The sequence below is a fragment of the Rhinatrema bivittatum genome, chromosome 2, assembly GCF_901001135.1.
Source record: "Rhinatrema bivittatum chromosome 2, aRhiBiv1.1, whole genome shotgun sequence".
NCBI classification, from domain to species: Eukaryota; Metazoa; Chordata; class Amphibia; order Gymnophiona; family Rhinatrematidae; genus Rhinatrema; species Rhinatrema bivittatum.
Window position 1 is genome coordinate 45,547,459 of NC_042616.1, and position 16,666 is coordinate 45,564,124.

At 43.5% G+C, this 16,666-nt stretch overlaps 1 protein-coding gene across 5 annotated transcripts in view; it reads right to left on the reverse strand.

Annotated features, from left to right (window-relative positions):
* Positions 1-16,666, reverse strand: part of ABCB8 (ATP binding cassette subfamily B member 8) — a 152,921-nt gene that overhangs the window by 64,384 nt on the left and 71,871 nt on the right. For all 5 annotated transcript variants that reach the window (XM_029587971.1, XM_029587972.1, XM_029587973.1 and 2 more), the window contains 2 exons: positions 823-917; positions 142-275 (listed from right to left, as the gene is read on the reverse strand). In XM_029587971.1, the coding sequence (XP_029443831.1) occupies positions 142-275; positions 823-917 (229 nt within the window). The remainder of the gene's footprint in view (positions 1-141; positions 276-822; positions 918-16,666) is intronic.

Here is a 16,666-nt window from a genome sequence, read left to right on the forward strand (position 1 = left end):
AATACTCCTAAGCCCTTCTAGCCAGTTTCTCCACAACCTTCTGCCTTACTCTCCCTCTCTAACCTTGAAACATCAGCCTGCAACTTCCTCTTCCCCTCCAAAGGTCCCAGCCATCATCCCTCACTCAGTCTGACATCCTACCTGGCTGATGAAGCCGATAGCTTGTCCTCGTAGCCAGGAGGGATCTATCATGCGAATATCAATTCCATCTAGAGTCACTGCACCTTGGTTTGGGTCATAGAACCTCTCCAGCAAAGCTGCTACAGTGGATTTCCCTAAAGAAGACAGAGGAGACCTGCTCAGAAAGAGCTGTATAGTGGTACTCCAGCATTTCCAGACAAAAACTGGCAACAGCACTGCTGTATGCTCAAAAGAGACATACAAGGTTATTGTGAACTGCAGCACAGACATTGCATCTCAGAAAGCATCCACTGCATTAATGAGACCCATAAAGCAATCATTGCAAATGGAAAAAAGGACATAGAAGAATATACTAGTATGCTAATAAAAAACAAAACAAAAAACATGCTAGCATGGTTAGACCTTGTCCAGTAGAATCTGTAGATTCTTTACCATCAAAATTATGCTTCAGGGAAAATCTCATTCAAGCTGCCCAAAGTAGAGCTTATTTAATGGCCAAAACAAAGCCACATTGCTGCACCCCTAAATCTGGATTCTTCTCAGGAGCTTCTGCAAGGCTCCAATGATGCAGACTTAGACCTACAGACTTTCCAGGCATTTCCACAAGGCTGCATTGATGAAATTCCAGGAATCTTTGTCCATAACCCATTTTACAAGACATCTTTCAGTATTTAACTTTACCTCCTCCTGACTGTCCTACAATGGCTACTGTCTTGTAGGGAGGGAGTGTGAGACTGAAGTTCTTCAGCACTTCATGGCCTGGACGTGTGGGGTAACTGAAAATAGCAATAGGAAGGTTACAATTAAGGGATGCATCATTGGTTTATTTTTGTTACATTTTTCCACCATAAGCGTGTTACATTATAATTGTAATAATGAGATGTCAATCCAATAGCAAGTTACAATATACAATCAATAGCAGACAAATATAGCAAGATCAGATGGGATTAAAAATGAGGGGAAAAGACGACAATAGAAAAATTGGTTGTTACCTGCTAACTTTTTTTCCTTGAGTCCTACCAGACCAGTCCAGATGGATGGATTTTTCTCCCCTACCAGCAAATGGAGATAGTACAGAAGCTTTATTGCACACCAAATTTCTTAAAATAGCATGCCATCTTCAGTCTCAGTAATCCTGTATCAAAGCTAGAATGAACCCCCTCCCTCATGAACAAGGATAATTAAATTCTTCAGTGAAGCCAAAACTAGGCCTGATCCCCCTTTATTGACAGGATGCAATTACCCTGAAAAAGAACATAAAACCACAATCTTCCTTACTGCAATCTATATTCACACGTGCGCGCACACAAGAGGTCTTCGGTATGAATGGGTGGGACTCTGGACTGATCTGGTAGGACTCAAACTAAGAAAATTAGCAGGTAAGAACCATTTTTTCCTTCCTTGTCCACCAGACCAGTCCAGATAGATGTTCTCAAGCCACTCTAAACTGGGAGGGAATCTGAAAGACCTGCTCACAAGATGCCCAAAAACAGCTGTGTCTGAAGCCTGCATATCTAATCTGTAATGTTTGAGGAAGGTATGCAAAGAAGTTCAAAATTCTGGTGCTGATCTGTCTATTTCATGACGATAGTCCTGCCTACCTAAAATCGTTATTGGAATGGTACAAATCAGCCCGTGCTTTACTGTCAGCAAATTCTCACTTATTTGTCCCTAGAATCAGAGGGGTACAACTGAAGGAAACCTGTAGATGGTGTTTTTACAGAATAGCCCCAGTACTGCGGAAGACCCTTCCACTCTCACTACATCAAATTGAAGACCTGAAAACATTCAGAAAAATTATAGACATTTTTCAGGAATCATTTTTAACTTGATTAGATGTCTTAAATAGCTCGTGAGTATACCCCCAGTATCTTTCTGAGAGAGTAATTTTAAAGATTGTCATATTTTTAGTGAAGTGATTTTGCTTTCCTTGTCCTATGCTCCACCAGTCCAGAACATGTCGGTATCTTCCCTCTTCCAGCTCCTGGAGGCAGAGTTGCAAATTCTTTTCATGATATCACTTGTGTGTTCTCTGCCTCCAGCTACTGGAAGGTTGGTTGAGACACAAACTCAATGGATTTTTCAAATTATTTTTAATTAGTGCAGGAGTAGGCTATATATTTCTGGCCTTTATACGGAGTCTCTATGCTTTCCTTGATTTGTGGTCAGGCTCCTGCAGATCAGCTCTCCTGTAGCAAAGTGTGCCATCCATTGTTAATCAGCTCAAATCTTTCACTTTTGGTGAAAGCTGTTTGGAGCTTTTGTAGTCCTCGCTAAGCACTCTTATACAAAGGTGTGTTTAGAATTTCTTAGAGATTCCTTTATTTAATCTTTGTCTCTGCCAAAGGTGAGGTCTTCTGCTAGAATCTGGGCTTCCCAGTGGTTTCAGAAATGCACCTCAATGGCAGTTTTTGATTCTGGTGAACAGTGTTAGCAGTTTCGGTATTTCCCCATCCAATGGGAGTCTGAAACCTCCTTAGAGCCGTTAAAACAAAAGCACCTAAGAAGGCTATTATGAGTGATGGTTCAGTGGTTGCTAGGGACATGGCAACCATTTTAAAGCTGCTGCAAGCAGCAGACATTTCCATTTATAACATAAGAAATTGCCATGCTGGGTCAGACCAAGGGTCCATCAAGTCCAGCATCCTGTTTCCAACAGAGGCCAAAACCAGGTCACAAGAACCCAAACACTAAGAAGATCCCATGCTACTGATTCAATTAATAATACTGGCTATTCCCTAAGTAAACTTGATTAATAGTCGTTAATGGACTTCTTCTCCAAGAACTTATCCAAACCTTTTTTGAACCCAGCTACGCTAACTGCACTAACAACATCCTCTGGCAACAAATTCCAGAGCTTTATTGTGCGTTGAGTGAAAAAGAATTTTCTCTGATTAGTCTTAAATGTGCTACTTGCAAACTTCATGGAATGCCCCCTAGTCCTTCTATTATTGAGAAGTGTAAATAACCGATTCACATCTACTCATTCAAGACCTCTCATGATCTTAAAGACCTCTATCATACCCCCCTCAGCTGTCTTCTCCATGCTCAACAGCCCTAACCTCTTCAGCCTTTCTTCATAGGGGAGCTGTTCCATCCCCTTTATCATTTGGTTGCTCTTCTCTGTACCTTCTCCATCGCAACTATATCACGACCAGAATTGTATACAGTATTCAAGGTGCGGTCTCACCATGGAGCGATATAGAGGTATTATGACATTTTCCATTTTATTAACCATTCCCTTCCTAATAATTCCTAACATTCTGTTTGCTTTTTTGACTGCTGCAGCACACTGAGCTGACGATTTTAAAGTATGATCCACTATGATGCCTTAGGTGGTACCTCCTAATATGGAACCTAACATCGTGTAACTACAGCAAGGGTTATTTTTCCCCTATATGCAACACCTTGCACTTGTCCACATTAAATTTCATCTGCCATTTGGATGCCCAATCTTCCAGTCTTGCAAGGTCCTCCTGTAATGCATCACAGTCCGCTTGTGATTTAACTACTCTGAATAATTTTGTGTCATCCGCAAATTTGATAACCTCACTCGTCATATTCTTTTCCAGTTCATTTATATATATACATACACACACACACACACATATATATATATACATACATACATACACACACACACACACTGTGTATATATATATATATATATATATATATATATATATATATATATATATATATATATATATTGAAAAGCACCAGTCCAAGTACAGATCCCTGAGGCACTCCACTGTTTATCCTTTTCCACTGAGAAAATTGACCATTTAATCCTACTCTGTTTCCTGACTTTTAACCAGTTTGTAATCCACGAAAGGACATCGCCTCCTATCCCATGACTTTAGTTTTCGTAGAAGCCTCTCATGAGGGACTTTGTCAAACACCTTCTGAAAATCCAAATACACTACATCTACTGGTTCACCTTTATCCACATGTTTATTAACTCCTTCAAAAAAATGAAGCAGATTTGTTAGGCAAGACTTCCCTTGGGTAAATCCATATTGACTGTGTTCCATTAAACCATGTCTTTCTATATGGTCTACGATTTTAATCTTGAGAATAGTTTCCACTATTTTTCCTGGCACTGAAGTCAGGCTCACTGGTCTATAGTTATCCGGATTGCCCCTGGAGCCTTTTTTAAATATTGGGGGTTACATTGGCCACTCTCCAGTCTTCAGGTACAATGGATGATTTTAATGATAGGTTACAAATTTTAACTAATAGATCAGAAATTTCATTTTTTAGTTCCTTCAGTACCCTAGGATGTACACCATCCAGTCCAGGTGATTTGCTACTTTTTAGTTTGTCAATCTGGCCTACTACATCTGCCAGGTTCACAGTGATTTTATTCTGTTCATCTGACTCATCGCCCCTGAAAACCATCTCCGGAACTGGTGTCTCCCCAACATCCTCATTAGTACTAATGAGGATGTTGGGGAGACACCTGGCAGATGTAGTAGGCCAGATTGACAAACTAAAAAGTAGCAAATCACCTGGACTGGATGGTGTACATCCTAGGGTACTGAAGGAACTAAAAAATGAAATTTCTGATCTATTAGTTAAAATTTGTAACCTATCATTAAAATCATCCATTGTACCTGAAGACTGGAGAGTGGCCAATGTAACCCCCAATATTTAAAAAAGGCTCCAGGGGCAATCCGGATAACTATAGACCAGTGAGCCTGACTTCAGTGCCAGGAAAAATAGTGGAAACTATTCTCAAGATTAAAATCATAGACCATATAGAAAGGCCTATGGAAGCAAAAGGCCTATGGAAGCAAAGGCCTATGGAAGAAAATAATTAATTTAGTCTTTCTGCAATGGCCTTATCTTCCCTAAGAAGCCCTCTGAAGTTGATTCCAGAGGAAGCATTTCATCAGAACACTGCAATTAACACAGAGGCTGCAGCAAGGATGGCGTTATTCCCTGAGTTTTTAAGTTTTCTGCACCAGGCGTTCCAAGCCTTGCAAGCAAAGGGGGAATCAGATGACACTGCAGTAAGGATTCTGCTGCACAGCTTGGCTCCAAAAGTCAGAAGAGAAGATTCCTGGCTTCTCTGGCTCAGCCTAAGTACAACAGGCTAACTTTTATCCTCCAATATTTCTGGTAGATGAGGATTTAAATGTTAGCAGTCCAGGTTCTTTGGAAAAAGGGGAAATTCAGGAGGAGGATTCTATTAGGCTCCTTCCATAAAGAGAAGATGCCTCCCTGAATTCACAAGTAACGTCAGCTCTTTGACTGAGGAAAGGGTTGAGGAATAACCCGATTGGGATCCAATTTTCAAGGGTTCATATATTCAGAGATTGAGTCCATCATGCTGACTGAATGGGATTCGCCAGAAGCAGGATACAGACACCAAGGCATTTAGTAAGCTGTATCCATTACCTGTGGAGTCGCAGGAACGCATTTATCAATTGCCAAAGGCAGATGCTATGGTGGCAGCCGTGGCCAGGAGGACCACAGCAGGGCTGTCTTAAGGGATACACAAGACTGAAGGATAGAACTGATTCTCAAACATCTTTTTTGGCAAATTCTATCACGCTCCAGGCAACCATTTTTGCTAGCTACATGGCAAGAGCGTTGCTGCACTGGATCCAGCATCTATCAGAGGATGATGTTGTTGCTAGTTTGGAGAAAACCTAATACTGCCTATTTGGCAGATGGATTGTATGACACTAACAAAGTCCTTAGCCCTGTCAATCGGAGCCAGAAGACTGTTCTGGCTCCGTAACTGGGCAGTAGATTCTCGCTCCAAGGCTCACCTGAGTAGGTTTCCCTGTATGTACCCAGATCAGTCCAGACTCCTGGGTTTTGCCTCCCTGCCAGCAGATGGAGACAGAGAACGTTTCACTGATACTGTATATAACCCAGTGTGCCACCTGCAGTCCCTCAGTATTTCTGTCTCCAGCAGATGGTAGATGGCGTAAAACCTGCAGTCTGGAGAGAAAGAAATAAAAGATTAAAAGGCAAGAACATTTCTGGATCCTCCCAGGGGAATGTGAGGTCCTGGTGGGGCCATCCCCCCCTGGTCTGAGGTGGACGAGTAGGGGGTTGGTGACCCTTCTGATAGCTCAGTCCGGAGGTCCATGGGGTGGACATCTGGTAGTCCAGATCCCTCATCCTCCACGAGACAATGGTGGAACTTGCTGACTGTTCTGCACGGTAAGCCCAGTGGAGCAGGGAAGTATCCATCCCAAGTTTATTTTCCTTGTTTTTTGTAACTTTCCCTCTCCCTTTTTCTGATTCACTGTATTTAAAGTTCAAGGTTCTTATTGAAAATATTGTTTTTTACGTTACGTTATGCTTTACACTCCTTGTTATTTGTAAACCGGGTTGATGTGATGCCTATCATGAAACTCGGTATAACAAAAACAATAAATAAATAAAAATAAATAAATAAGTATCCCTGTTATATGGTTTGTCCTGGGCTGGATCACAAAAGTTTGGTGAAAGGAGATGGATATAGCCTATGGTCTGGCTCTTTTCTGATTTGCCATGCAGCCTGCGCTCCTGGAACTAGAACCTCTGCACCAAAGGAAAGTATTGGTTTTTATGTAACTTTATTTGTTCTCAGATTTAAAAAAAAACTGAACAAGGAACTATTAGAGGAATCTGTGCAACATTGAGGTTCCAGGTGGAGCTACCTTTGCAGCTCAGGGGAACACAGCAATGGGGTTTTTCAGCAGCTTCTTTGCCTGTGGAGGAGATCTGGTGTTGGCTCCGTGGTGCTGAGGGATCGTTCCCCTGCTTGCCGTTGAAGTGCTGATGGTGCTGTGGGTGTGGGGAGGAAAAGCATGTGCGTGCAGCAAAAGGGCATGGTGTTTGGGGGTCTGCATTGAGCATGGCCACACTGGTAGAACGAATCTCGTGGGTGATGGAAGTCTAGCACGAGGCTTTCCCCATCAGCATAGAAACGGCGGCCATTTTCAATTCCCTAGCAGTGTTGGCAGTAGAGGCAAGGGAATCCCCTCCTCAACTATCGCTGGCGGTTCCCTGTCCTGTGGAGATGCGAAGAAGCACTTGCACAGAGGTGGAGTCTCTGATTTTGGTAGAGGTCTTCTGCTGGTTTTAATTTGCTCATGCGCAAAGCTTGTTTAGCAGAACAAGCAGCAGGGAATGCTGGCTCTCGTCCCCAGTCTCCAGAGATTTTTGGCAGGTCAAGAGGCTTGAGCTGTTGAGAAGATCTTCAGTCCTTTGATGATTTTTGGTGCCTGATGTTAAATGGATCCGGGTCTAAACGTGCTGAAGGTGCAGGCAGGCTTTGTTTAGCTATGTGGTAGGCCATGGCAGCAGTTCTTTTCTCATGTGCTTAGGTGTGTGTCTGCATTCTCGCTGCATGGCAGTTGCATTTGAGGGGATTTTTGCACAAAAGGCCACGGCATGGATTTGAGCACGTACGTTTACGACAGACTTGAGCGCGTATTTGTGCATGTACTTGTGCACCTAGGACCACAACGTAGCATGAACATGTATTTGCGTGCGTCCTGGGTGTGCACATATGCTCGGGTGGCATTGGTGTGCACACAGGAGGCCGCCTAGAGCTGAATTTCAGGAGAGCTAGGCTCTGGGGATGAACAGGTCCAAGCGCCTTGCTATCTATGAGGCTTGCCGTCTGATATCAATTCAGTCCTCATTCTTTCTCAGTTGTGTCAGCACTGTTTAGATGCTCAAAGCAATTTGACTACTACAGCTTTTGCCCATGTTGGGACATCCCCATGGCCTATGGGACCTCTGGATGGAAGTGGAGTGGGAGGCAAAACAATGGTCAGTTCTCCTCCCTTGTTCCCGAGGGCAGAAGCTTCCCTGAGAAAGAGAGGTTGGAGAGAGCAAGTTTGGACCAAAGGGCTCTGGAATAGATCCATCCTTCTCCTGGGTGGAATGTTATCAGGGCCTGCAGACCCTTCTGTAGGGGCACCCAGCAAAGGCAAAGCAACTTACTATCAGGCTGATTCAGTACAGTGCGCTCCGGCGGAGCACACTGTTAACCCGCGATTGGACGCGCATTTTCGATGCGCTAGCTTTACTCCTTATTCAGTAAGGAGTAATAGCGCGTCGAAAACATGCATCCAACCCCCCCCCCCCCCCCCCCCCCCGAACCTAATAGCACCCTGTGGAGCTCAGGGGACTTATCTTACATGTGGTGGGAGTGCCCTAAACTCACTCCATATTGGGAAGAGGTGGTACAGTTGATATCAGAGGTGGTAGGGACACGGATCCACAGAGAACCTGCATTTTTTCTTCTTAGTATTTCGTTAGCACCAATAAAATACCCACACATTTATCTTATCCACCAAATAATATTGGCAGCGAGAATGGAAGTAGCCTACCAATGGAAACAAGTTGACCCATTTCATTTCATTTATTAAAATTTATTGATCACCTAACACAAAAGATCTAGGCGATTTACAAACATACGCAATACCATAAAAATAACAACATGACAAACAATGTCATTAAACAGATGTCATTGAATTTCATAGAAACCATAAATTTCAAAAATATTCCAAATAGACTCAATCTAGGTGTTGCAAGCCTGGAGATAAATCATACATGGCAGAAAAATCTTGAACTTAGCAATGCTATTAACACATTATCCAGAGTACGTAATTCAAATGGGATGAGATTCCATAAAGATGGAGCAGCAATTGAAAACGATGTCTCTTGTAAAAAAATAAACGTGCTTGCTGCACAGAGGGAATATCCAACATATTTAATTGAGATGATCTTAGACTTCTAGTCGGTTTGTAAATGCGTAGCAATGCATTTGACCAATGAGAAACATCTGAATTAAGGAGCTTGAACACAGTCATTAAGATTTTAAATTCAATGCGTTCAAGCACAGGTAACCAATTCAGCTTACAAAGGATTGGTGAAATGTGTTGTTCGTTTCGTATGAGAAACGAGCCGAGCGGCAGCATTAAGTAAAAGTTGAATAGACTGCAAAGTAATCTTAGGTAAACCTATAAGGCGGCTATTGCAGTAATCTATATGTGGAAACATTGACCGAACGACAGTGAGAAATCATGATCAAACAGTAGATGTCTTAAACCAGCAATCAACAGAAGTTTGAAAAATCCAGTTTTGATGATCGATCTAACCTGTGGCTTGAAGGAAAAAGTCACATCCAATAGAACACCTAAGCTCTTAAGGGGCTTAGTGATAAGAAATGAAATATTGTCAATGACAATAGATTCTTGACAGGATTTAGAATGTGGAGAATGAATTAATAGTATTTCTGTTTTTTTGGTATTTAAAGATAATTTATTTTGTTTTAACCAACGTTTTATAGTATCAGTACAAAGTTGCAATAAATCTACAGTTTTCTGTCAGGAATTCTGTACCTTTGCTTACCGTAAACGATGTTTCCGTAGATAGCAGGGCTGAATTAGCCATGCTGTCATGGGATCTGTCAATCAGGCCCGGAAGGCGGAGTTTGTCAAAGCAGAGAACAGAGCTTTGCTCTCTGCGGCTGCACGTGTGTTCCCACGCAGGAAAGTAACGGAATCTCCTCAGTCTGTGATTAAGCCTTAGTGTAGTCGAAGACTTGGTGACTGCCAGGGAGGAGGGTGGGTCAGCATGGCTAATTCATCCTGTTATCTACGGAAACATCGTTTACGGTAAGCAAATTTGCTTTTTCCCCGTCAATAGCAGGGCTGAATTAGCCATGCTGTCATGGGAGTCCCAAGCTCCCGATCACGTTGTTTATGATATATATGTTTGTACGTGATCTTTGACAGTGTGGCAGTCACCGTGGACAGGAGGATAGAGATTGCAGTATTGCTTTCCCTATCTTCGTATCAGTGGCTGCTTGTTGATCAAGGCAGTAGTGAGATGTGAAGGTATAAAGTGATGACCATGTAGCTGCCTTGCAAATGTCTATGGGTTGTACATTAAGGTGTGCCAAGGAGGCTGCTACTGCTCTGACTTGGTGAGCTTTAGGAGTAGAATGTAAGTGTAAATTCTGTTTATCATAGCAGAATTTGATGCACTGTGCTATCCAGCTGGAGATGATGCATTTAGCCACTGGTAATCCAGGTGCCTTTGGGTCAAAGGAGACAAAGAGTTGAGCAACACGGGAGTCCGAGTTTGTCCTTTCTTTGTAGTATGCTAAAGCTCTTTTACAATCTAGTGTGTGTAGTAGTTTTTCCCTATCATTTGCATGAAGTTTAGGGAAAAAGGTGGGTAATTCCATGGTCTGATTGAGATGGAATTGGGAAACCACTCTTGGTAGGAAGGATGGGTGAGTTCGGAGAACTGTCTTTTGGTGATGAAATTGCAAATATGGAGGATAATGGACCAAGGCCTGCAACTCACTAACTCTTCATGCTGATGTTGCTGCAACTAGGAATACCACTTTCCATTTGAGGTATTTAATGTGTGCCGAGTCCATGGGTTCAAATGGGGACAACATGAGCTGTTCCAGAACTATGTTGAGGTTCCATGGAACTGGAGGTTTAGATACCGGAGGACGAATGTGAGTTAACCCCTTAAGGAAACAAGACAGTAATGGGTGATTGGATATAGGAATATTGTTAACTGGTCTATGATAGGCACCTATGGCGCTGAGGTGAACTCTGATGGATGATGTTGCTAGACCAGCTACATATAGTGTATGAAGATAATCAATGAGAAATTCAGGTGAGTAGTCCAATGGTGGTACCCCTTTGGAAGTGCACCAGGTAGAGTAACATTTCCATTTATAGCTTTAATTTTTCCTGGTTGAGAGTTTCCTGGATTCTAACAAAATGAATTGTGCTGAAGTGGAAACTCCCTGTTCTGTTAACAGAAGCCTCTCAATCTCCACGCTGTCAAGTGTAGAGATGAGTGTAGCAGGTGTAGAAGTGTCCCTTGATCTTGGCAGAGAAGATCTTGGCGATTCGGTAATTGAATTGGATCCATGATGGATAGCCGGAGAAGGAAACTGTACCATGGTTGCCTCGGCCAGGCCAGGGCTAGGAGTATCAGTTGAGCTTTGTCCGCTATGCACTTTTGAATTGTTCTTGTTATGAGTGGTATGGGAGGAAAGGCGTACAGAAGGCCTGTCTTCCACGGAATGAGGAAGGCATCTTGAGTGATCCTGAATTGGCTTTGTCTTATCGAGCAAAATTTGGGGACTTGAGCATTGATCTCTGTTGCAAAGAGATCTATTGAAGGTGTCCCCCACTGCATGAATATGTCTTGGGCTATTTCTGTATTGAGTGCCCATTCGTGAGGATGAAAGATGCGGCTTAGTTTGTCTACTCTTGTATTTGCAACTCCTGGTAGATAAGTTGCTTGGAGATATATGGAATTCCTGTGAGCGTGTTCGAAAATGATCAGGGTCTCCTTGCAAAGGGACCATGAACCAGACCCTCCTTGTTTGTTGATGTAAAACATCGCTACTTGATTGTCTGTGTAGATCATTACCTTGCGTCCTTTCAGGTGGTCCTGGAACACTCGTAATGCATTCCGAATCACCCTGAGTTCCAATAAATTTATTTGCAAGTTTTGTTCCGAGATTGTCCATAGCCCTTGTGTTTCGTAAATCTCGAGGTGTGCACCCCAACCTTTGCGAGACGCATCTGTGGTTAAGACTGCGTTGTGAGGAGGGGGACTGAACAATGCTCCTTTGGACAGGGTGGAGTCTAGGAGCCACTATGTTATATCCTTTTTCATTTTGGCGGTCAGCGATACCTTCTGTGTTAGTGGTTGTGAATGTTTCCATTGGCGTTTTAGTTCCCATTGCAGGCATCTCATGTGTAGCCTGGTGTTGGGAACCATGAAAATCGCCGCCATGTGGCTGAGGACTACCAACACCTGTCTCGCTGACGGTCTCTGAGTATGGTTCAAGGTATGTAGAAGGTGACGGAAGTGCGATATTCTGTCGCCTGGTAGGTATGCCCTGTTGCAATTAGTGTCCAGGCATGCTCCTATGAACTGTAACTACTGTGTTGGTTGTAGGTGTGATTTCTGGAAATTGATCACTAATCCTAATTCCTGTAAGCATTGTATCACCTGATAGAGGTGATCTACTAAGACGTTGGGAGTTGGGGTGATTATGAGCCAATCGTCCAGATATGGAAAGATGGTTATACCTTGTTGTCTGAGATGAGCCACCACCACCACCATGCATTTGGTGAACACCCTGGGTGCAGCCGATAGTCCAAAGGGGAGAACTTTGTACTGGTAGTGTTGATGCCTGTAGTGAAAGCATAGGTAATGCCACGCGGATGGATGGATTGGAATGTATGTGTAAGCATCCTTCAGGTCGATGGAACACATCCAATCATTGGTTTGAATCAGAGGAAGTATTGATTTCAACGATACCATTTTGAATTTCTCCTTGGTGAGAAATTTGTTCAATTCCCTTAGGTCTAGTATGGGACGAGGGCCACCCGACTTCTTGGGCATGAGGAAGTATGGGGAATAAAATGCTACTGATTTGGAACCTGGGTGAATTTGTCAAATTGCTTGTTGTTTGCCAAGCAAAGCAATTTCCTCCCCCAGTTGTGGTTGGAGGTTGTGAATCTTGAGTGTGGAAAGATGAGGCAATATGGGTTTTGTGACAAATTGGAGTTGATAACCGTGACGTACTATCTCCAAAACCCATTGATCGGATGTTATTCTCTCCCAGGCTTCCAGGCAAGAACGAATCCTGCCGGGTGGAACTTGATGTTGTGGTGGTGGCTGAGTAACTAAAAAGATGAAGTCGCTTTTGCCGCAGTAGCCGGTTGTTTTGCCTGCTGTTTCTGGTTACGTGGTTTACCTCTACGTTGGTTTGAGGTAGTCTGTTGAGCAGGACGCTGGTAGGAAGGGTATGCTTGTGTACGAAAAGACTGATAAGATCTGTAGGGTCTTCTGGCATAGGATTGCCTACGAGTAGATCCAATATAACGACGTGGTTGAATAATTAGGATGTGATGTTAATGATTGTACTGCTAGCGCTTCTTCCTTCAGTTTACCTACTGTGTCCTGGAATCGTTCTCCGAACAGGTTATCTCCTGTACATGGGAGGTTTGTTAGTTTCTCGTGCAAATCTTCACGTATCGAACTTGAACGTAACCATGCTAGTCTGCGGGCTGCAATGGTTGTTGCCAATGCCCTGGAGGATGTTTCATATGCTTCATAGATTGACCTCAAAAGGTGTCGAGAATACTCTTCCATGTCATGAGGAGGTGAAGGTATCTGATCCGCCGTCGAGGAAAGCATACCTTTCATAGCTTACATGCATTCATATAGATATTGAACCATGTAGAATTGATGGTGCATAATTCAAGCATTCAACATTGAGTTATGGTATATTTTCCTGCCAAACTCATCTAAATATTTGTTGTCCTTCCCTAGTGGGTATGAGGAATGTGACTTTGTTTTCTTAAATCTTTGCATCGCCGATTCCACCACAATTGAAGCATGAGGTAATTGTGGAAGAGAGTTCGGTGATGTTTTCCTCATATGAAATTTTACGTCTGTCTTCCTGGAAACGGCTGCGATTGCATAAGGCGTTTCCCAGGATTTCTGTAAGATTGAATGCAGGAGTTCTTGTGGTGGAAGAGATGTTGGTTCCCCTTGAGTATCAAAAATCTTTAGGAGACCAAGGGTTTCTGCCCTAGGGTCTGCTTCTTTTTGGACCTCTAGATGCAGTATTGTACCCAATTTTTCTAGGAATTTTGGGTATGTAAGGTCTTCTGGAGGAGAGTAAGGTTCCTGAGGTTGTTCCTGCGGATCAACGGGAATCTCGTAGATGATGATGGGGATGTTTGCAGTGAAGGAGAATCGAAAGATGTATCCTGTTTATAATTTGGCGAGGCTGGTCAGTTTGTTATGGGAGATGTCGGCGGTTCTACCAACGGTTCCCTATTAGTCTGCGTCTTGTGTTCCGGAGAACTGTCAGCAGCAATATTAGTCATTTTGAACGATGACTGAAGAGTTTCATAAAAAGCTGCTAAGAATTGAGACAATTGATAAAATGCCTCTTTTGTACGAGGGGTCATTGTTGTATGACCATCTGGTTCTTGTGAGACACCTGCTTTAGGGTGCATTGGAGTATTCTGAGGTGAAGTATTGGATAATTTTCGGTCCTTTCGTATTTTATCGCATGTTATGTCCCTCAAATCCTCTGAATCTGTAGAAGCATTAGAGGAGACAACTTGTATTACCTTTCTATGTAAGAAGGTATTGGAAGGTGGTATATGAGATGATTTAGTATTCGAAGGGCTTATTTCCCATGTAGCACTCCTCTTTGCCGACCTTATATGGTGGGAGTGTCGTTAGTGCTTATGATAATAGTGTGACGAGTCTGTATGACTTCTACATGAAGACGGTGATCGTTTCCTATGCTTTATTGTAAATTCTTTGGAATCAGCTCTCGAAGAAAGGGAAGTACCTGATCGAGGTGAAGTTATTGGTGGAGAAGCTGAAGAAGACCCTGGTGAAGGGCTACGTCGTCGTTTCAATTCATTCTGTAATACAGGAGATGAGTGGTCATGTCTCTTATGCGTGGACTTAGATTTATGCGCGGATGTAGACTTGCGCGCATATCCTTCTGTTTCCGTGCGCACAAAGGTTATCGGCGCCGATGCCTTCGGCGCCGGGCGCATAGACACAATTCGCATCGAGCGCGCAGGTGTTGTCGGCGCCGTATGCGCAGATGTCGACGGGGCCGTGCGCGCAGCGTATCCCTTGGTTGTGCATTCCGACATCTTCAGTGCCTTGCGCACCGATGTCTTTGGTGCCCTGCGCACAGCATTCTTCGGCACCATGTGCATAGAAATGTTGTGCGCCGATCCCTCTGCAGGTGCCGAAGTATTATGCACCGATACTTTTCTATGCGCATAAGGAGCCTTAGGTGCAGAAGGTGTAGGCGCTGAATTTTTTGGCGCCAATGTGTCCTGCTGCGGCACTTCTGGCTCTGTGGATTTTTGAAAATCCATTGGCCTTTGTCGGTTTGACACCTCCTTACCTCCAAGAGTGGAGGATTGAGGATCCCACGAAGATGCTCTCTTTTTCGAGGGAGCCGATAAAATCGGTGGGACAGGCGACGAATGAGCCTCCAATGGTTCCGGTGAGGCAAAAAGTTCCTGAAGCCTGTAGGCCCTTTGCTTCAATGCTCTGGGTGACATCCTTGAGCAAAATTCACAATCTTCCCGATTGTGATCTGGTCCTAGGCATCGGTAACATCGGTCATGCCTGTCCGTGACTGACATTACCTTGCCGCAATGACAGGGTTTAAACCCCGATTTTGACATGTTTATGATGTTAACGCTGAGGAAAAGAGCAGCTCCACGTGCGATCCCGCTCGCGGAAAAAACAGACTGAGGAGATTCCGTTACTTTCCTGCATGGGAACACACGCGCAGCCGCAGAGAGCAAAGCTCTGTTCTCTGCTTTGACAAGCTCCGCCTTCCGGGCCTGATTGACAGATCCCATGACAGCATGGCTAATTCAGCCCTGCTATCGACGGAAAAAAGTGTACATCATCGGTGTAAAGTTTATAGCCATCAGTAATGATGGCCAAAAGCTTTGTGATGGGGGCAAGATATACATTGAATAACATAGCAGACAAGGCAGACCCTCCAAGCATTAGACGGGTACATCAGAGATTACACAAGATCTGCTATTTAAATAAACTTACAACTGTTTGACATCATCAGATCAAAATATTTACTGCTCAGTGGCAACCATGGGAAACTTGGCAAACCCAACCCTAGGATATTACACAGGCTATTGCTTCGGGGGGGGGGGGGGGGGGGGAGGAGGGAAGAGTCTGTCTAAATAAACACTGAAAAACTCGAGTTTTGGTAATAGAACTTAGCAGCGTTTTAATGTACAGTATAGAAATTTACATTAACATATGGCTGTTAATAATATTGTATACTTTTGTTAAACAAGTTATTGTTGCCTAACTCTTATGCAAACAATACTGTTATGCTGATGTAATATGTTACCTTAAAAATATAAATTAAAAAAAATATATATAAGCACCTGAGCCGCCAAAAATCACCAAGGAGGAAGTCGTCTGCAAAGTACCACTGTACTTCTCTTTTATTTATTTAATTTTATGAAGCTTCCTCCCTAGGCTGGAAAACACAGCTGCCAAAGGAATAGGCTGCTTCAAAAGAAAAAACTTCCCTGAGCCCACAACCTCCTCAGGGCCTCGTGAAGGGGAGGGATCTGGACCACCAGATTTACACCCCATGGATGCAAGGATAGAGCATACAGAAGGGCCACCAACCCCCAGCTCGTCCACCTCAACCAGACAGGGAAGGCTCCACTAAGATCCAAAACCCCCCTGAGAGGAAGGCTCCAAAATCAAAAATCATTTCCAGACTGCAGAACTGCAAGTTTTGCACCATCTACTGGAGACAGAAATATTGAGGAACTGCAGGTGGCACATGAGGTTATGTTGCAGTGTCAGTAAAAATTTCTCTGTCTCCATCTGCTAGCAGGGAGGCAAAACCCAGGCGTCTGGACTGATCTGGGTACGTACAAGGAACAACCCATTGCTAGTTTCCATAATGATCTGTTCAGGG